This window comes from Danio rerio, chromosome 13, assembly GCF_052040795.2.
Source record: "Danio rerio strain M-AB ecotype USA chromosome 13, GRCz13ab, whole genome shotgun sequence".
In the NCBI taxonomy this organism is placed as follows: Eukaryota; Metazoa; Chordata; class Actinopteri; order Cypriniformes; family Danionidae; genus Danio; species Danio rerio.
In genome coordinates this window covers 28,199,727-28,222,713 of record NC_141033.1, presented here as the reverse complement: position 1 = coordinate 28,222,713, position 22,987 = coordinate 28,199,727, and the positions used below count along the sequence as shown (strand labels likewise).

Here is a 22,987-nt window from a genome sequence, read left to right as displayed (position 1 = left end):
TCAAGTCATTTCAGAATTCAGCGGCTTGGAAAAGTGGTGGAATTAGCATTTTTTGTCACATTTAAATAAATAAAGGGTCTGGTAATTACAAATGAATTGCCAAAACCTACTAAAACATATTACACTAACAAGCAGATGAATGCAGACTGCACATCATGTTAGTAGCACAATATTGCAGCTGAAGAGCTTTCCTGATCCTGCAAGTATTTTTAAATTTTTTACACATGTATTATTGCTAAAAATTATTTTTGCAAGTACTTTTAAAGAGATGCCACTTGTTATGATTAACAATCTACGAATCATCCTGTTTGTTTACAGCCCCAAAGCAATCCTTCAGGTTCAACTTGCCCCGCTTCGAGCAGGATTCAAACCAGCATTTCTGGCAAGGGAGGTTGGTGTACTAACAGATCAAACCATAGACTACTTCTTAGCTCCATGGGAGTTCAGGTTTTCAAACATCTACCGTTCTACCTGGCATCCATTACGTGTTCTTTTCCATTTCTCTTAATGTGTTTTAAATCTGATAACAACATCGCCTTAATTGTTTAAATGACAGGCAAGTGCATTGACAGATGATACACAGATTTCAGAATCCCAGCGTTGGCAAACGTTCAGTTTAATACCCTTACAATTGACTGAGGCACTAAGCAGTTATCGCTGGATTCAAATGAAGGCACTGTATATTTCACTTAAAAAAAGAAAAGATTTAACCATAAAACACAGTGATGTCAGTTTTTCAGCAATTTTCACATCAGATCTGTGCCATATTTATATACTCAGAATGTGAAATGATTTAAGTTTACATTTCTCCTGACTTCCTTATTAAGAAAAATGCACCTGTAACAGCCAAACTACACACAGCTAAAACTGATATGCTGATAACTCCGGAAAGTTTCACAACATCGTTGGTCCAGTTTTATAGGTAAGAGGGGTTGAAGAAGTTTAATGAGAGGTTCCATTCACAGGACAGAGGCCTGGTCTATGAAGGTGGCGAGGTTGATGTCTCGCTGTGAGAGTCCTCCACATTCGTGAGTGCTGAGGGTGATCTGAACCTACCAGACAGAATACGTCAAATTTAAATTGAGCATGTTTATCTTTTCATACACATTCCTGGTCTGGCAATTAATCAGCACATGTAATATAAAGGGGAACAGTGTCTAATGCAGTCATCCTCAATCTGTGTTTGGTGTAATTAGTGGCAAAGTAACTAGTTAACATAATTGAATGACTTATCCATTGATAAAGTTGCTGGGGCAGTATGGTGGCTCAGTGATTAGCACTGTCGCCTCAAAGCAAGAAGGTCGCTGGTTTGAGTCTTGGCTGGGCCAGTTGGCATTTCTGTGTGGAGTTTGCATTTTCTCCCTATGTTCGCATAGGTTTCCCCAGTCTAAAGACATTCGCTATAGGTGAATTGGATGAACTAATTGGCCATAGTGTGTGGGTGTGAATCAGTGTGTATTTATGTTTCCTAGTACTAGGTTGCAGCTGGAAGGGTATCTACTGTGTAAAACATATGCTGGAATAGTTGGCGGTTCATTCCTCTGTGACGACCATTGACAATTAAAGGAGTAAGCCGAAAGAAAATGAAGTAGTTTAAAATTTTTTTAAAATAATTTAATTACTGTTACTTAGTGTGCTCGTCTTAAATACTGTAAATAAATTAAAAAGTTCTGGATAAATTAACTCAGAGAAGGTAAATAACTGTACTTTTTGTTATATAAATATATTTTGAAAAATAGTTGATCAAGATGATAATACACTTATTAAACAATTAATTAAAGTGAGAAATTAATAATAATAAATATGGTATTTATGAGAGATAATGGTGTTTGGATACATAAGTTATTTACCATTAAATATTTGATTTAAGAAAACTAAAATGCCTTATAAATTTGAATCACGTTTAAAGAATTTAAAGAGTTTGATTTATATTGTTTTATATATAGATTTATAATTCATGTAGTAACTGAATTACTAATTAAGTATTTGAGTAATTAAGTTACTTTTCAGACAAGGTAATTGGAAATGTCATGCAAATACAATTTTTCCATTTAAATTTACCATAAAGAAATACTACACATCTGTTTACCTTATTATACACATTAAACCATTCAGGATGATGATCCATTTTCTCAGCCTGTAAAGCAACTCTGGACATGAACCCAAAAGCCTGAAGAGAGAAACAAAAGTGAGTGTCATACATTGAGAGCACACAGTAATAGTGTGAAAAGCTTCCTCTTGGCCGATTAATTACCTGGTTGAAGTCTTTGAAGATGAACTCTTTGTAAATGGCATCTCTGCCCCCCACCTCCACCCACTGCGCATTCCTCATCATGGGCAGGAGATGTTCCCGTTCCTCCATAGTCAGAGTCTGAATCTTCCCTGCCTGAGTATTTTAAAGCACTCTGGTTATTTATTTAAACCATTGTCAAATGACGATCTGCTGCAAGCCCTTTTTATTGCTTTGCATTCCTGTTTGAAGATAGCCAAATAGTAATGTATATATATTTGAGCATATTTTATGATTTAAATATATGCTGAAGCACAGTATTTAAAAAACAACAACGTGCAATTAGATATTTAAAAAAGAACCCTGATCAAATATTTGAGAACACTTCTGGCACCTGGTGGTAATTTTCTGAAAAACACTATTAAACTTGGAGTCAAACTGTCTAGTTTCACTAATTTGCAAGATGATTTCTCTCATACAAGTGTCTGAAACTCTCCGAAAGCAGATTGTCAGATAAAGGCCATATGGATGAAGACTAGGGCTGCACAATATATCATTTCAGCATCGATATAGCAATAGTCACATCGCATAGATATGCAATATGCATGCTTTTATTCAACTTTTATTTATGCTTTATTGCATTAATCTATGCTTGTAGTTTGTTTATTACATTTTATGTATGATTCACTGATCTACAGAATCATCCAATCAATCAAAATGAACACATTTGATAACACTTTAGGGACTGTTATTAAAATATTGCTTATTAGTACTTATAAAGTACAAAATATGCATGATTTTTTTCTACATCCCTAACCCAATAGCTAAACTAACTCAATATCTGTTGAGAAGCAAATTATGAGCAAAAGTCATAGGTAATGGTTTGCTAATAGCGATAATTGAACTTTAAAATAAAGTGTGACTAGAAATCCTGCTATTCAATCATTTGGTGAAATTATTTAGATACAGTATATTGCAATATACATAAAATCGCAGAAACCTAAAATACCACAATATTCCATTTGTCCAATATTGTGCAGCCCTAATGAAGGCCCTTTTATTTCTAGAACATTTTAAATGTCTTTACAACTCTTTGAAGTCCTTTAAAGTGTATTAGACGTTATATCTAAACAATCGTTTCTCTGGGGTAATTATGCTTAGTGGTCCAACGTGTATTTTGAAGGCTTGGTAGCGGTTATAAGATGCAAAACAATGTGTGCTCATGCTTCATTTGTAGAAAATCATTTATATATATTATCATACTTTGATTATATACAGCTGCTCAGCTAACATAAAAACGACCTAAGGAGGCTCTGATTGGTCAGCTAACATAATGTGCTGTGATTCGCAGATCAGCTCCACACCACCAGGAAAAGCATCACGTCCCAACAAGCATGCACTTTTGCGATGTATAAACACTGTCAGTCAGAGTAGCTGTTAGCCGTATCAGTTTGTGCCTGAATCAGACAGAAAATGACACAGAGGACACAGCTGAACCTCAGGCCTGCTCTCTAAAATAAAATCTGACTTTCACATATATTCAGAATAAGCATGTGCAAGTAATATGAAACGTTTACATGTCTTTTGTGAGTTCATCACTTGAGATGTAGAATGCAGGGAAAGCGGCCGCATAGAGAGGCCTTGCAGCGCTGCTGAAGATTGTGGGTGTTTGCACGGTTTTGACTGACAAATATTCATTTGTAGCTAAACTGTTAAAGGTGCCTATCAGCATTTCCTGTTGTTTACATCCATGTTTACGTCCATGCTACAAAATACTGTTAACGCTAGACACTATGCATGTAATAGGTCAATTTTAACAAATATTAAAAATGCTTACAGGTTGTGGCTCACAATCTACAGCTTCTTCTATTATGGTTGGAGCTGCTCCTTTTTTAAGGAGTTTTTATCGGAATCCAGCACTGAACTGGGAATGATTCTGGAAGCTGTCCTTTGTCAAATACCGGCTATATATTTTTTAAATAATTCTCTAGAACAAAATTAAAATTCAATTGCAAGCACTTCTCTCTTTGTGTCATGTGCTTAGGAAGCCCACATATGTGTCATGTCCCTAGGAAGCCCAAATACAGAAACAGAACAAGCCCTGTAGCATTTGGACGGCATTTTAGCTTTTTCAGCTACATTACAGCACCTCAGGCCATGCCCTTTTGCTGCGTGTAGTGAATGCGCGAAACCTGAAGCGTTCGTGATCTCACTAACATGGATGTTTTTTGTAGTCCCCACAATTTTCACTCACTGTAGGCTTTGGTAAGCTAACTGTAAAAGCCAATGTCTCATTGAACTTTTGCTGAATTACATTCAGAGATGTTGTTTATATTCATGCAGCTACATTACACATCAACTAAAGTTTAAAACATGATATCAAAGTGAACCACCGCTTTAACAAAATCAGCTTTTAAGTTACAGGAATATTTTACATTTTAAAATATAATCAAGTAGAAAACAGTAAATACATATTAAAATTTGACTGCCTCTGATTTAATAAATGCCGGCTTGTTGAGCAGTACAGACTTCTCCAGTACACACACACTTTTAAATTTTAAACCCTACTATACCTATAGATTAGATTAGATTTTATTGATTGCTAATTATTTGTACATACCCATAGTTTGTTTACATATAGCAGATACTATTTAAACAGCTTTACGAACACACTCTTACAAACACTCCAAGGGGGATGTTTCAGAAAAAGCACAGTGATTGGTTGTTGTGAACCCCATATGGAAACAATGATGAATTGCATTTTCAATTTTAAGAGCCTCCAGCATATTACCCTGTTGGTCGAGGCAATGACATTCCTAAGCAACTTAACCCTTCCCCTTTTCCCACTTTCAGTACAGATCACATGAGCTTCAAACACATGTCTCTTACAAGAAAAAAAAAAAGCATTAATAAAGAAGATGACACAAGATTTCAACAGGCTTTCCCCAGCATTCATGGTTTTTTACTGAATGAAAGGGAAATGAAGATGATTTGTGTCAGCGTGTTCTTTTGTGCTATACACACACTATTGTCCCAGACTGAACCATCATCAGAATATTGTGTCAAAGAGTCTGTGCAAACACATGTCAGTCAAAATGCTGACTGACATCAACAGGTCTCTTAGCAACAGCCTTATCTGCTGAACTAATGCTGATGCACGAGCGAACACACAGCGAGGTAAAAGACCTGACATCTCAAACCCTTAACAGTGCAAATGATGAACATGAATGTTATATAATGAGCTTTTAACTATGTTTTATAGTATATATTTTAAATAAAAAATAATAATAACTCAACCAACTGAATGTTAGGTGAAGACTGAATAAAATAGTATTATAAAAATACATATAATATTTTAAAATACATTTTAGTAACAATAAAACATTGTTCAACCCAATATAGTGTAAAGAGGCATGTTGTTTGGAAATTCCATGCTTGCATGTTGAGAGTATGGACAAAGACTTTAAATAGTTTGTTAATGGTACGAACGATAAGAATGCAATAGATATGTAATTTGTTTTCTCTTACCATGTTTGTGGGTGCTGTGAGCGCAGCGCTGATGTTGTCTCGTGCAAGCGGCTGGAATGGATTTCAACCTGTGGCCAGAGCGTAAGTTTACGATTCCTACTATGGTAAAGGAACGTCTTATGAATATTAACTGCATTGCGTGATTGGATGCTCACCGGGAAACGTCACGACGTGCTATTTAATATTAATTTATGGGCCCTGTTTCTGCTGCCCTGCCAGAAGCCTGAGCGAAATAGAAGTGTTTGAACTGAAGAGGCCTGTGATGCAGTTGGGTGACTTCACACAGTGAGATAATAATTAAACCGTGAACAAACTTTAGCAGTAGAACTTATCGAGCATTCATGCTGGTCGTCAGGTGACAAAAACAGTGATTTTTTTTTGTCTTATACTGCCTTCAAAATGTATTTAGGATTTTCCGCATTGAAAATTATTATTTAGCTTACTATCTCATTTTAGAAATCAGCCATAACTAAGGTTTTCGTAATTAATACGAAAGGATATTTTAATGTACTGTGCCATAACAGCACTCATATAACGTTAGCTATTTGAGTAATTGAAAAAACAACAACAATTTTAATAGAAATCTGCAGATAAGTTGGTAATTTGTGACACAATTAAAAGTACATTAAGGGTTGTTTATTTACATTATACAAAAAAACGAATATAAAAATGTCAAAAAGTCCTTATTAGGGTATAGTTCACCAAGAAAATCAGCCATTTAGTCACTCCTCTCATGTTCTGGACAAGTTAAATTTTTTATTTTCTGTTAAACACAACACATAAGATATTTTGTAGAATGTTGAAAACCTGTAACGATTGACATCCATTGGAAATGCAAATAGCCTAACGTTACTATGGGAGTCAGATTTCCTTATTTTCTTATTTGTTTGAATTAAATTTTTGGTTGGTTGAACTATTCCTTTAGGTGAAGTAATTAACCCAGGGTCTTATTTTTAAATCTACATTTATTCATCTCTAGAAGAGCAATTAGACGTAGAATTAGAAGTGCTAGGGATGTACTCACTTTTATACACACTGTAATAAAAGAGCATCACAGTTAAATAATATTATTAACATAAAAAGAGTACAAACATGATAAGCGATTGCTTTCACTTTTGCTTGTTTGCTTTTCCCCCCTATGGTTTTGTTTAAGAAGATTTTTTTTCTCTCAAGTTTAATTTTTTAAACACTAAAAACTTGTTTTAATCATGTGTTTTTATAATTTATGCCATTTATGAGTAAGAGGTATCATCTTCAAATGCACTTACATACAGATTTTATTTGTGTCCAACATTCCTTTGACTGCTCCCAGGCAACTAATCCCAGCCAATCTTTGGTCAATCTTCATGTAGAGTCTTATGGTAATAAAAATGTCCAACACATCTCAAAGATCACTGCAATCACATGTACAGTGATCTTTGAGCTCTCTTTATTTTCATTTGCACAAAAAGAGGTAAAAAGTAAAACAGAAGATTTGGAATTAACAATGAAGGCAGTCAATATCTTCGATATTCTCTTGTTAGCAGGAAGTTTACTCCCAGCAGGGCTGTGTGAGACACATCATGAAGGTAAGTCATTTCGTAAGTGTGATAAAAAGTTGTTAAAATATGTATTCATAGTTAGAATACTGTGATTTCACTAGTTGTTTTGTCCTTTTTCAGTTTACAAGCTGAAAATGGACGAGGCGCTGATAAAATTCCATAATGAACTTTCGTACAACATTAGTGTTTACTACACCTCGGATTACTGTTATAAGGTATTTCAAAATTGTTTATTCTCTCCATAGTGACTTATGTGATTGTTTCACGCATTTTTCGTACCAAAAAGAGAGACACAAATATAAAACTGTTCTATTTAAAATACAGTATGTGCATTAAATGTTTACAGGTGTCTGCCCAAGTGGCCAAAAATTTTTTATATTAAATGAACATTAATTACATGTTGTTGAATCAAGTCTGTCCGATTCTTCTGCAGTGTCTTTATCAGCCTCTTGCCACTCTTGGAATTGGGCAGAGTAATATTTCTGTGATTGTAAGCACACAATTCAAATTGACTCTACAAATCACATCAATAGTTGGAACCGCCAATCTCTGCAGGTAAGAATCACCCTGAACTGAAGATTGGGAATTATGATTTGTTATTGTTTTTGAAAAAAAAATAGTGCTAAAATATATTACAATTAATTTCACATCCATAATAAAAGTGTGTTTTGACATAACGTGTGTTTGATGTGTATATTAATCTTGTATATATAAATACACATGCATGCATATGTTTGAGATATGTTTGTTTATATTTAGATATGTATATGATACAAATTACACATTAAATATACACATTACATATTAAAAATACATATAAATGTAAATATCTGTTACAAAATTGTTTTGTATAGCTTTGTTTCTTTGTACAGTATGTGTGCACTCTAAAAAGCCTTGAGTTATTTATTAACCCAGTGGTGAAGTTAAAAAATATTTGGTGCTTTGTTGGGTTATTTTTAACCCACCTATTTTAACTGAGTGTGCATCACATATCCATAATAAATATATATAACACACACACATATGTATTATGTCAAACCAAACTTTTATTTTGGATGGGATTAATCACAATTAACCTTTGCCCAAAACTAGGAAAAGTATAAATATAATTTATTGATTTGAATCAAAGCTGAATTTTGGGCATTATTACTCCAGTTTTTAGTGTTGGGGCAGCCTTAATGCTTAGAGTTGGTCTTGTGATCCAAAGGTTGCCGGTTCTTGTCCCGGTACTGACATGATCATAGTTGGGGAAAGTGAATATCCAACACCCTCCATACACACCTGAGGTGATTTTCTTGAACAAGGCACCAAACCCCCAACTTCTTTGGGTGTGTGTTTGTGGATAAAAGCATCTGCTTTAATGTAGGGTTAGGATGCATTATGTAAAAGTAAATGCTTAATAAATACAGTCTTAAATATAAATGTAACGAGTAACTTGATACTTCAGAAATCATTCTAATCATTAATTATCAGTTGTTAATAATGGTCCTTATATTTTTAATATAGAAAACAGTTTTTTTTGTTTGATATTTATTTTTATTGTTTTGCTTCATATTTTTGTTAAAACCATGTTTTACTTAGAATAAAAATGAATTGTAGTTAAAGGACAAAATTTATTCGAAATGAAATGTTTTGCAATGCTATAATTGTTACTTTGGATCAGTTTAATGTGTTAAAAGATTTTTTCGGCTGCTACTTTTGAATATATTTTATGGTTAATATATCATGGCTTTCACAAAAATTTAAAGCAGCACAGCTGTTTTCAATAAAAATATCATGAGAATTGTTTCTTGATCATACAAAAGGATGAATAAATCTGGAGTAATGGCTGCTGGAAAATCAGCTTTAAACCTGAAAAAAGTTTAAAATACCAAATAAAATGAAATTATTTACATACAGTAGAATTGCCATAGTTATTTTAAATAATAGTAATATTTTACAACATTGCTTGTTTTGTATTTTTGATGTGATAAATACAATTTTGGAGCACAAAAGTACTTCTTTCAAAACTATTTCAAAACCCTAATGTTCTAAATATTTACCTAGTAGTGTCCACCTTGACTTGTGATTTAGTTCAATTTATTTTAAATAATTTTTTTATACTAAGGTGTATTTAATAACCTTGTCTCTAAATCAGGTGCAGAAAGTCTTTATCGATATAGCTCTAAAGCATCCGATTGCATTTGCAGTCATTGAGACTCTTTATGAGCATGTATTTGAATGTGACCTGTCTTTAGTGCTGGCCTTTGGAGAATACCTCACCGTGCATTGATCCTACTGCATTTTGGGGTTAACAAGCTGACACTGAAATAATGATGAAAAAGACCATTAAGACATCAAAGCGCCGCAGGGCATCTCACAGAACCCCAGCTGGGATGTTGGACAGAGGAAACCATAGCTGTATTTACAAACAACCTAGGCCTCAAACAGTCATCAAGATTTGGGCCGTTTTCAAATGGATTGTCGGGGGGTGTCTGATTTCCTAAGACAAGTCACAGTATCTCTCCCAATTCCAATAGCTGAGGTCCTGGGCTTCTTTAAAATCAATACAGAGGTCCCTTTCCAGACCGAGCTTTTATCGATTCACCTTCTTCTCCAAAGAACGTGCTGGCCACTATGTCATTCCCAGGACGATCAATAAAGGCTTATAGAGCCCATTTTGGGGGATGAAAAAAAAGGTGAAATGGGTTCAAAAGCTGGAGTTTTGCCTGTCAGCCTCTAGATGGCCCCCTTAGTCCTCTCATTGTTTTCGTTCACCCTCCGTGCTTTCTCAATAGACTCACTTATATACAATACGACTATAAAATACAAAATTACTTGTGATAAACTACATAAATCAACTTGATATGGTGTAAATACAAGATGATAGTTGATTTTTGGACTACTTTGGATAAACAGTCATGTGCATCAGTTATCAAACAATTGATGGCTAACAAGAAGACAACAAATTCATAAATCTAAAAGTTCTGGTGATGATTTCTAACAAATGCTGTTAACAATATTTTAAAAACGAGAGTTTTTTTTAAACAAAGCATTAAAAATTCAATAACCTTCATGACCATAAGGATGTTATGGATGGATCAGTGTTTTATTACATGTTGATGACATTATTTCTCCTCCCTAGTCTGAGTCAGACATTTGAGGAAGCTGGCCATTATTCTCTGTGGATGAGGAAGCAGGGCTTGCTAAAGGATGTAACCTGCTCTCTCACTGTGGACAGGAGTCCAAATAACGCATACCTGCGTAAGTATATTGAACTGAACATTAAATAAGTCACCCAAACATACATTGTGTTCCAAAGTTCAGCAGGCAAGAGCCTCTCTCACATCCCTGGAGTCAGATGAGACCGTATTGATCCGATGAACTGCTTGTTTCTTGAAAAAAAAAGCTTAAAGAAAAGCTTTTCTGCCATGTTTGTTTTCGAAGATGCCCCTGGAGGGGAGCATTGTGGGAAATACATTAGAGGAACGTGAAGGATTAAAGCATAATGGGGTTTTGAAAGCACCACGCTACATAATGTGCAGTCTACTTTGCAATAGTGCAGATTATGTTGTAGATCAGACTTTTAAGGGCAAGTAGCCATTATCTGCCAGATATATGGCCAGTGTGACTAAACCTCGGCTATATGATGAGCTTCCATTAGCCGGACTGGATGGTGATTACACTCCAGCTCCAATGGGCTCTTACATTTTAAGTGATGGTGCTGGTGATCCGCAGATGTTAAGACGAAGCGATGAGGGGACGGTGGAAAAAAAGCTCACTGTTTTTAATTGAATTGCACTGTCCAGAATGATCATGTTAGGGATTTGTTATTCTAGACTGTTATTTTAAGCTTATCTTGGTATGGAAATATAAACTCTGACCTCAGCCTTGTAAATTATGGAGGCATTCAGTAACTGGTCTGCTTAAACTCAATTCACTTTCAATCTAAGCTGAGCAAATTAGAGTAGCCTAAAGGTTGCTGATTTTCAACTTAAGCAATTAGTGTTTTACTCTGTAATTAGAGCAGATCATTTACTGAGGATCATTAGACAGTGATGATCGGCATTAACTTTATTATGTTTCAGTACAAATATATGCATGACCTTAATTGTCCTCATGGCTGTTTTCAAAGGTTTAAATATTTTGATGACAGCAAGAGATTTTAATACTTTTCATACCCCTAAATGAAATATAAATGTATATTTGCTTATATTATGCTTATAAACTAAACATAAATATGTTTAGTTAATATATTTTAATTTATACAGACCTGAATTTGTGTTTAGCTATTTGTGATATTACTATGACAACATGATTTATATAATTTATATAATTTATATAATTACATTTAATCAATTAGCAGATATTTGCAAGTGAGGACAACATTAAATGAAAGCAGCTAAAAAAAAAAATGTAAACTTGCCCCACTTAATTCAAAGCTTGACTGATTTCTTTGAGAATCTTGCATCCATGCGGGTTCCGATGCATTCCAGTATTTGTGATTATTGGGATGCAGTTTAACAGTAAAAATCTGACTTCTTCCACTTTTCCAAATTATCAACTAGAAGTTATTATTTGTTGCTCTTACAACTGGGATTAACGACAAGTCTTTTGTCAGGTAGTGTATATTTACATTGTAATTATTATATAGTGAGATTATTGTCTGCACAAGGAGTCTGACAACAGCCAGTGCTCCATACAGAGATCTGATCTGATCATCATCCAGTCTGTATGGAATAACATGAAGAAACAAAAGAAACTGAGACAAACTAAATCCAGAAGAACTTTGGCAACATCTCTATGATGCTTCAAAAACCTACTAGCAAAGCTACCTTCTAGCTGGCAACCAATCAAGCTCTCCTCCCTTTTAATGTGAAGTACATATGAGGCATCATGACTAATTAGACGATTTAACAGTACACTATTCTTAAGTAGGCAGAGTCCTGGACACACATGCTGCGTTTATTTATCTCAGGGCCTGTTTACCCAGCCTCCTGAACTCAGTCGTCACTATAGTATCATCACAGCTTCACTGTTTTCCCTCATGTCATCAAGTGTGTTCACACTTTGATCAAATGCTCCACTCTGTGTTTGTTTTTCCACAAAAGGCCTCCGCTGTCCCATCGAACAGCGATGGCTTGAGATCACCGGGTGCAACATGTCCATTTGATTAACCGCAATATTCTGCATGAGGCTGTTGTTCATGTTTTGATTATAAAAGATGATAAACGGTGGGCTTCCAATTTAAGCCTTATGTAAGCGTTATGTAACAATGTTGAACTTTTTTACGGACAGCGAAAAAGTATATCAAAGTTCGCTGGTCTCACTTTCAGCGAGGGTTTTGAACTTTTGAAAAAGGACAATTGACTGCAAATAGTTTCACATCTACATGCACATTTTATTGTGTGCATATAAAAAAAGTTATTTTTGATAATATAAAGACAATATGTTTCTAATATTAAACTACAAGCTTTTATGTTGTTATCACAGTAAAGCCAAAGCAACCTGCATGTGTCACATTTTCCCCTCATTAAACTATATGTATATTAATGTTTTATTTCTTGTATCATAAATATCCCATGATTTCCGAACAAAAAAAAAAAAAGATTCAAAATGAATAATATGCAGGTATGTGCCAAAGAATTTGAATATCGAGGGATATGTCCAAAGCTACTTATAGTTCAAGTTAAGTCAAGCTGTATTGTCATTATTCTACATCTGTGGACATACCGAGGAACCAAATGTCGTGTCTTGCAGGACAACGGTCCTACATAAACTAATCATAAATACAAACACAACACTAGACATTAGAGCTGTTTTAAAACACCCATGCACATACAGTTGAAGTCAGAGTTATTAGCTCCTCTGAATTATTCGCCCCCAATTTTTTTCCCAATTTCTATTTAACAGAGAGCAGATTTTTTCAACGCATTTCTAAACATAATAGTTTTAATAACTCATCTCTAATAATGGATTTATTTTATCTTTGCCATGATGATAGTAAACAATATTTTACTAGATATTTTTAAGAGACTTCTATACAGCTTAAAGTGACATTTAAAGGCTTAACTAGGTTAATTAGGTTAACCAGGCAAGTTAGGGTAATTAGGGAAGTCATTGTATAACGATGGTTTGTTCTGCAGACTTTCTGAAAAAAAAATTAGCTTAAAGGGGCTTATAATTTTGTCCCTAAAATGGTTTTTAAAAAATTAAAAACTGCTTTCATTCTAGCCAAAATAAAACAAATAAGACTTTCTCAAGAAGAAAAAATATTATCAGAAATACTGTAAAAATGTCCTTGCTCTGTTAAACATCATTTGAGAAATATAAAAAAAAAAGAAAAATTCAAAGGGGAGCTAATAATTCTGACATCAACTGAATACTATTAGATACTTAACTATACACATAAGACAGACTATACAAGTACTTTTACATGAGACTGAACAATGTTGTGCAGGATATGTGGAGAAAGCTATTAAAGGTGAATATTGTGTAAAAGAGGTATTTAAGGTTTAATATTGTGCAAGACAGTTATTTAAGGTTGACACACGCAGTGCAACATGATTGTGGTACATTTATAGTAGACATCAATTTCATTATTGCGTTCTTGTAAAAAGGAGTTTAGATAAAGTGTCAGGTGCATAAGAGAGTAGATTGTTTTTACAGGTCAAGCCCGCTCACAATGTTTTCAAGAGAAAACATGGAGTGATTAAGAGTGTCTATAGTGCAAATGTGCTACCTGGTGCAAGAGTTAGAGAGATGAGAGGATGTCTTTTCTACAGGTGGTTTGTGAAGCCCACTCACTTGTACTGTATGCACTTGTAACAGCTTGTGGGAAGAAGTTGTTTAATAGTCTAGCCGAGCAGGCTCTATTACTTCGAGACTTTCTTCCTGGTGGCAGCAGCTAGAAGAGACTGTGGAAGGGATGGGTAGAGTCTTTCACTATACTGCTAGCTTTTCTGGAGCACCGTGAGAGGATGTTATCAGCATTGAGGAGGTATTCAGCGATTTAACCAAAAGAGGCAATACATAAAAGTGCTGCTAGTTTTTAAAAGTAACCTGTTTGTGCCCAGAGAATTTAGTGCTAGAGAAGTGGGGGGGTTTTGAGAGAGAGAGAGAGGAGAGAAAGAAAATGCTTCTCATTCGTGGTTTAGGTATTGTTCACTATGGTCAGTGGCAGTTCTGGTTTGAATGACGCTCTGGGTGAACCCCCCATATTCACCCCCTCATACCCCCTCAAAAATAAAATGAGACACTATATGGTTGCACATGTAATTGACTCATACAAACAATTCAGATAGCATACAAACTGAAATTGTAAAAATTTTTCACTACATCTGAACCTATCTTATCTTTTTGCTGCAAAGTCATCAATTATATTGTCGTATAACCAATTAAAGTAATCCAAACCCAGGGCATTGCTAGACATAAAGCGCGCCTCTCCCCTACCACAAATAAATATATTTATTTTCAATAAATATAGTAATTTATTTATATTTATTATTTTAAAAAATATTATTAACTGGAAAACAATGTAAAGACGCAACTGTAGTGATATGCTAAGATCATTTAAGAGATCTTTTGCATGAATATTAATTATGACAATTCTATAGAATGTGGAAAAAATGTTTTATGAAATTATCTGTTGTCTTAGACCCAACACATGACAAAGAATTAATTTTATTAAGTCTTACCTCCATGACTTATTATCTCTCCTTTCTGCTTTATAGCCATGCTTAGTTAAAATAAGATCATCATCATATTATATAAACTTTAGTTTTGTCGACTTCCAAATTTTACTGCGTGACGACACCTCTACATAAAATGGTCTTCCCACACCAATGTTTATTAAACAAAAAACATTTAAAATGTTATAAAATAAAATAATACATAAATACATTTAAATGATATGCAGTTCATTTAAAAATTAATGTGATATATATTAATGTACAGTACACAAAATGATTAGCCCTCCTGTAAAGTTGTCATTTTTCAACAATTTATTTTTAAAACAAGTTATGTTTAACAGAGCAAGGAAATTGTTCACAATATTACAATTGTTTTTGTTTAAATAGTCTTATTTTTCTTTAAAAAATTAGCATTATAATTTAGCAAAAAACTAGCAAAATATTGTGTACTGTCACAATGGCAAAGACAAAAGAAATGAATTATTAAATGTGTTAAACAGCACCTGGGTACCATTAAATAAAATAAAAACTTCACATAAGGGCTAATAATTTTGCCTTTAACTGTAAATAATTAAAAACAATAGACAACACTCAAGTTAACTTCACTATATAATATTATTAAATAATAAAAAAAAATGTTGAATTCAATATAATTTTATGTGATATGAAAAAAGTCTATCATCTTCATCTCTTTTCAGTCTGATTTTAGTTTTATCTCGCAGTAACCGCTGTATCAATTCTGTATAGCTTCCAGAAACTGGGAATATGACACATCTCCGCTTCCTGTTTTACACCTTCCCCTCAGCAGTCAGTCAGTGTCATGGAGGACAGCCTCTGGCAGCCGATATGTTCCATTCTATCATACCCTGTGAAAATATTGCCTCAGTGCATGGCCTTATTGGAGACCCAGGGCTAGGGTTTCATAGATTGATTGCACGCCTATAGACTGGTTTCAGATTACATGAAAGGACACTGCTGGATTCTTGAGAGCTCCCTTGTGGCACAGCATGGGTGACAGAAGCTGCTGTTCAGAGCCAAGAAAGCTTGTTTATAATCCTTTACTGAAATAAATTGTTTGGCACAAATATTTAAATTCAATTGTTCTAATGACGTATGCCTCTTTTTTCCTACCACAGAGAAGAGAAATTATAAAAATGTTTTTCTAATACATGTCAAATTGAATAGTACCAACGTTTAAAAAAAGATTCAAAAGAATTATATAATGGTTCCCTGTTACATCTTACATAATTGAAGTAATGCCTGGACATAATGATAGCAGTTGGTGTAAAGAAAACCTACATTTAATGCAGTATTTAAAAAAAGCTATAGATTGTTGGCTATTATTTTACACTATAAAAATATAGAATATAAACATACATTCATTCATTCATTCGTTCGTTTTCAACTGCTTTTCCGGGGCCGGGTCATGGGGGCAGCAGTCCTAGGCCCCGTTTACACTAATGCGTTTTAGTTTTAAAACGCTTAAGTTTTGCTACGGTTTTGACATCCATCCACACTACGCCGAAGTTTTCGAGCGCCAAAAACGGAGCATTTTGGAAATGCTGGAGAGGCCGTTTTCATTCTAAAACGCTGCTGCTCCATCTCAGTGTGGATGGGGGAAAACAGAGACATCTGTAAACGGAGGCGGGGTTGCCGACATTCGCCTCTCTGATTGAGGCTTTTCCCTCAATATTAAGTTGCCTACACACAGTTAAAGTTCCGCATCCTCTTCTTGTAAGTTCAGACTTTGCAAGTTTGATATGGAAAACAGACTCCCGAGGACATTGTTTCACTTTCTTAACAATAAAATAAAAACATGATGGAACTGCTATTTTCATTTCGATATTAATAATTAAACAGACAGCAGAAATGTTGTGCTGCATATATGAGCGTTATTTTCACTGTATTCATAACAAGATGGAGCCTATAACATTACTGCCTCCTTTCATTTGAAATTACGAAACATGCCCTCTCTTTTGCTGAATATCAGATTTAATAATCACTAATGGCCATTTTAAAAGTTTAACGTAAAATAAGTTTATACATTATAGGAAATAAAGGCAAGCAATCAGTCAATATACAGAATGTACGTAGTTAGATTAATTATTAATTTATCTCTGCGCTCAGCCAAAACACGTTACCCGAGAACAAGTAATAGATTCAAAAGACGAAAGTCGAGGAAAATGTTTTTAGATATAGACAACAAGATGAATTAAATATTACGTTTAGCAAATATAGTGAGATTAGATACAGTGGGAGATCCCTGATGAACCATCCGACTAGCACAGCTCTCATCTTGGTAGATAGGCTGCAGCGCTTGCCAGGGAGTGTGTGTGTTTGTGGTCATGTGATGTGTGTTTTTAGTGTTTTTGTGTAGACGAAGAGCTGTTCTGAAACGCTGGGTGAAACGCTAGTGTGGACGCAGATCGTTTTCATTCTAAAACGCCATTTTAAAACCAAAACGCATTAGTGTAAACGGGACCTTAGGAGAGAACCCCAGACTTCCCTCTCCCCAGACACTTCCTCCAGCTCCTCTGGGCGGATCCCAAAAGTGTTGCTAGTCGTCCAGGAGGCATCCGAAACAGATGCCTGAGCCACCTCAGCTGACTTCTCTCAATGTGGATGAGCAGCAACTCTACTCCTAGCTCCTCCCGGGTGACAGAGCTCCTCACTCTGTCTGTAAGGGTGTGCCCTGCCACCCTCCGAAGGAAACTCATTTTGGCCGCTTGTATCTGAGATCTTGTCCTTTCAGTCATGACCCAAAGCTCACGACCATAGGTGAGAGTAGGAACTTAGATTGACTGGTAAATTGAGAGCTTTGCCTCTCAGCCCAGCACCTTCTTTACCATAACAGACCAGTACATTGACCTCATTACTGCTGCCGCTGCATCGATCTGCCTGTCAGTCTCACGTTCCATCCTTTCCTTACTGGTGAACAAAACTCCAAGATACTAAAACTCCTCCAACTGGGGTAAGGACTTTCCTCCAACTTGGAGATGGCAACCATGGCCTGGATTTGGGAATGCTAACTCTTATACAAGTATACATATTTTTAAATAGAATAAATAATTTTTTTTGTAATTTTCTTTTTTTTTCTTGAATGGAATGAACTTTTCTTGTCATCTTAACTTAAATGAGTCAAACTGACTAAAAGTTTTTTGTTATTAGTAGCTAAAAAAAACCTACTCTTTAAAAAAATCAACCCAATACAAATACATGTGCCTTTAATGCTAGTTCTCCCTATACTGTTCCCACGAGCCTGTCAGAGAGTGGCTCAATCTCCAGCTGCGTCAGATAAACAGCACATGAAGAAAGCAGATCTCACATAATGTTCATGAGAAATACTACAGTAAGAACTTTCCCAATGATTATTTGATGTGTGTGTTGTAAAGTAATTCACGCCTTTCTGCAACGATGAGTCAAACACAATGTCGTTACAAAGTTCACTTACACACACAGACACACACACAGCATGCACATTTAACTTTGCACTGTATTTGCACAGCAAATGTGACAGGATGCATGTTAATATACACTGCTGTATGGATATCCGTTATGGTAATGTACAAAATAAACCTGATTTAACATCCACAAACCGTTATTGAAGCGTCTTCTTTTACAACTGTACTGACATGCGGCTGTGGTGATGAAGACAGAAAAATTGTGTAATTGTGTAATTCATTACAAACATGCGCTGTTTTAAAAACACTTTAAACTTGTAAAACTCATTCTTGATCACATTTGATGATGATTGATGGTCATCGCAAGCTCAACAGATCTTTTAATCCTGGTTGCTTTGTGCATGTGCTGTCTGGTATGATTATAGGCGTCACTATGGAGATATATTAATACGCGGCTATCAGTCAGTTCGGTAGGCAGGGAAACAGCACTCCTACATCACGTTGTGGTGGGCCTCAAAATGGGAGAGATTTGGATCTATTTTAACATCAGGAAGTTGAAAAAAAAGAGACTTATTTTGTTTCTATCACTCCTGTATGACTGTGGACATTATACCTACATACAGTTCTGATCAAGCAGCTTACAAAAGATGATTTTCATCATAGTTGCCCTTTAAGTTAAGTAAACTCAAAAATGAAGCCGGTTGCCTTAAAATTTAAGTTTAATGTCAATTTTAAGTCTATTTTTTTACAGTATAGTTGAAACCTTATTAACTTAGTAAATTAGGTTAAAGTAACATAAAAGCATTTGTTGTCATGACTATTTTCCAAATGTTTCTTTACATTGTAGGTAAGCAGGACTGCAATATTGTGTTAATAAGATCACAGCAGGTATGTTTATATGGAGGACCAGAAGTGACACTTAAATATAAGGTGAAGAATCAATTTCATTTGTGTTTTTTAAAATGTCATTTAATACAACAGAGCATTTTCAATGTTTGATTAAATAGACAAATTGAAAACATTTCATGAAGTGTTGAAACACAAGTAAAAGTATATTAATAATCATTTTAAATTGTTTTTTATTTTATTTTGACTTTTAATCAGCATTTTAAAACATGAATTAATAAACAGTTTTCAATAGGTCTGTCTGTTTATACTCTTTTAAATCATTTTAAAATGCACTGTTTTATTAAATGATATTTCAAAACACGAATTAAACAATAAATAGAAATGCGTCTTAAAGATAAAGGTAATTTCTTTATATGTACAGTCAGGCCTAAAATAATTCATACGTTTGGCAAATTCTGACTTAAAGTTACATTTGTTCAACCAGCAAGTTTTTTTTATAGGGCTGTAAATGACACAGGCTTCTCTCAGAAGATAATAAGAAGGTATATAAGTGGCAACATTGTGAAAAGAAATTCTTAACTTGTATTTACATTTGTACAAAAACTCAGTCAGAATTTGCGAGGGCTACGGTATGAATAGTTTTGGGCTTGACTATTTATTTTTATGTTAGAATGATTAAATTGTTCAATTGATTCTTCATTTTATTTTTAAGTGTCACGTCTGGTCCTCTTTATGTTTATCCCTAAATGGGTTTTGTGCTGAATTTCAATCTATATTGGTTATTCAAAACTGTTGATTTAATAGACTCGTGAATGTGCAATCGTAAGCAAATGCAGATAAGCATTGGTAAATAAGTATGACAAATAACACATTAAATTCAGCTTGTGTGACTTTATCATACTCACAGTGATACTGTGATTCTGTGATACTTCTGCATATTTGTCTAAAAAACACATCACTTTTTAAATGCTGCTCACTATTCACATGCATTGAATGAGCGACACATTTTTCTTCTTTTGTGGTAGGACTCGTTTTTCTTTTAAAGGTTTCAATAAGTTATCAAACTATCAGACTTACTAATTCAAGAAACAATCACAGAATCATCATTGCTTGTAACAACTGTAAAAACACTAGACGAAATGTTTACAACCATTGCTTTGACATGACAAATTTGATATTGTTTCCTCAGCACTGTTGGCGGCGTTCTTGATTCTGACTTTCATTGCTGCATTTTGGGTCTCTTTACCTTATATACTCAGGTAAACATTTAACTTATTTTCTCTTTTGAATTTGAGCAATTACTTCACCATTCAAAAGTCTGCAGACAGTAAAAGGGATAGTTCACCTAAAAATGAAAATGTACTAATCACTTACTCTTCCTCAAGTGATTTCACACCTAAAATTCTGTTTAACACTAAATATGATATTTTGAAGAATGCTAATGAGAAAAACATACCATGGAAGTCAATGGCTGCTGATTTCAAACATTCTTTAAAGTATCTTCTTTTGTGTTAGAAACAAAACAGAAGAAAGAAACTCAAACAGTTTGGTAAAAGTGGATGACAGATTTTTTTTTTTTTTTTTTTGGAGGGTGAACTATCTCTGAAAATAGATCAAATGAGTTAGTAAATCATTTAGAATAATGCAAAAAATATTTATATTTCAAATAAATACAAATAAATAAATACAAATTCAAATACAAATTAAAATAACTACAAATTAATCAAATAATCATAAATGGCATGTCAGTTTCCAGAACAAACGTCAAGCAGCACAAGGGATCATAACATTGATAATAATTAACAATTATATGAGGATCAAATCATCATATTCTAATTATCATGTGACAGTAAAGACTGGAGTAATGATCATGAAAATTCAGCGTTGCCATCACAGGAATAAATTACATTTTATTACAATATATATTATGTATTATAATGAAAATGACAAACATGAAAAATTATAATTAAATAATTTTCAAATATGAATAATGATAATATTATGTATCAACCTTACATCTTTACACTTTAGTAAATGTATGCATAACATTTATTTAAATTGCTTTCACCAATCAAAATGATTAGCTTCATTCATGATTGTATTTCCTACAGATTACGCTGTTCTCAGAGGCTAAAGAATCGAATGTGTCACCACGGGCCTCAGAACTCCATGGAAATGGTGAGAGCAAAACAGTTCGTACATCACACAAAAGAAACAGATGTTATGCATCAGACACTGTGCATTTGTTTATTGTTTTTATCCGTTCTAATCTACAACTTCCAAGATGATCACATCTAAAATGCTAATGGCTCATAAAGATATATATGTTGTTGTTTTTTTTGGAGGTATTGTTTTCTTGTTCTGGTCTGAAAGTTTGATTAGCTTTGTCTGCGGCCCATCATGCTGTTGTTTGGAGAGCCAGAGCAGGAAGATGGTAATGCTAATTTCTTTCTGATGGATCTCACTGCCATCACAAGACCATATGGTGGATGGGAACGTCTTTCTTTGGAAATGAGAGAAACTATTCATGCTCCCCTAACATGTACAAGCCTGCTCGCTCTTCCCAAACATGGACAATGAAGCCTATGATTTTGTTTTTTAACTCATTTAAAGTTTTTATTTTAGAAATTTTGGAGCTCATACCTTATAATATAGTAGTTTTTAATTATATTATATTATATTATATTATATTATATTATATTATATTATATTATATTATATTATATTATATTATATTATATTATATTATATTATATTATATTATATTATATTATATATAGAATTATGCTTTTTGCATATATTTGTATATGATAAAATTTTTGTATTGCTCTGCTAGCCAAAATTGGCCCATTGTAACTTTTGATTTGGCCCACCATCCCATCTTAGAAGAGAGTGAGAATGATGGAGAGGGTTGGTGTATTTTAATGCTGAACTACCAAAAAAAGCTAATTAAAATTAAATGTTTTAGTTAAATGTTGTAAATTAATCTGATGTTTTTAAAATGTAAATACTGTCACTCGATGGACAGAAGACTATGCAGAAGACATCAGTCAGCAAATCAAGGCAAAAACTAGTGTAGCTGTTTTCTAGTTATCTTCAAATTTTATTTAATAAATTTGAAAATTACTCATGCAATTATATTTACATTCGGCCCACTAGCCTCAATCAAGTTAGGTTTTTGGCCCTTCATAAGGAAAAGTTTGGGCACCACTGCTTTAAGCGATTTTTCATCAAAATTCTTTGATCTTATGTTTTATAATCAAAATTGGAATCATGTAAATAAAAATGTCATAATAAATTATTAAATTAAGTAATTATATTATATTATATTAAATTATATTATATTATATTATATTATATTATATTATATTATATCACATTATATTATATTTATTAACCAATAATTAATTGATTATTATAAAAAAATTTTGTATAAATGTTTTGTTGCTTTGGTTACAACAACAGTAAAAATAATGTGTATCTAATATAAAAATATGAAATATATAGATTTTATATTTGTTTTTGTTTATTATTTATTAGTTTATATATATAATATTTAATAGTGTTTAACATATTTAAAGTATTATATATTTATATATTTGTATATAATTTTTTTAAATTATATTAAATATTTTAATATGTTTTATAGCTACGTTTACAGTTTGTCATCGAGAAAATGATTTTGTCCATAGCAATTTATAATTGAGGAGCCATTCAGCGATTTAACAAGAAGAGGCAGTACACACCAAAAGTGCTAATTATACAAAG

At 33.7% G+C, this 22,987-nt stretch overlaps 2 protein-coding genes across 23 annotated transcripts in view; one reads left to right on the top strand and one right to left on the bottom strand.

Annotated features, from left to right (window-relative positions):
* Positions 1-592: 592 nt before the first annotated feature.
* On the bottom strand, positions 593-5,780 carry pcbd1 (pterin-4 alpha-carbinolamine dehydratase/dimerization cofactor of hepatocyte nuclear factor 1 alpha). Of its 2 annotated transcripts, none has more exons than XM_087277697.1 (4): positions 2,723-2,889; positions 2,255-2,681; positions 2,090-2,170; positions 593-1,052 (listed from the first exon to the last, which is right to left on the bottom strand). In XM_087277697.1, the coding sequence occupies exons 2-4, from the start codon at positions 2,360-2,362 to the stop codon at positions 960-962; spliced, it is 282 nt and encodes a 93-aa protein (XP_087133823.1). In that variant the 5' UTR covers positions 2,363-2,681; positions 2,723-2,889; the 3' UTR covers positions 593-959. The 2 variants fall into 2 exon arrangements, with proteins under 2 accessions (XP_087133823.1, NP_957108.1); NM_200814.1 differs by lacking the exon at positions 2,723-2,889 and adding an exon at positions 5,759-5,780 and having other exon boundaries at positions 600-1,052; positions 2,255-2,386.
* Positions 5,328-22,987, top strand: part of si:dkey-192p21.6 — a 78,379-nt gene continuing 60,719 nt past the window's right edge. For 2 of the 21 annotated variants that reach the window (XR_015505304.1, XM_087278259.1), the window contains exons 1-8: positions 5,965-6,113; positions 7,282-7,326; positions 7,420-7,514; positions 7,733-7,854; positions 8,507-8,585; positions 10,424-10,542; positions 20,409-20,478; positions 21,331-21,397. Coding sequence is in view for 19 of the 21 variants with exons in the window: in XM_087278259.1 (XP_087134385.1) it covers positions 10,467-10,542; positions 20,409-20,478; positions 21,331-21,397 (213 nt within the window). In the remaining 2 variants the exon portion in view is untranslated. 21 annotated transcript variants of the gene reach the window in all.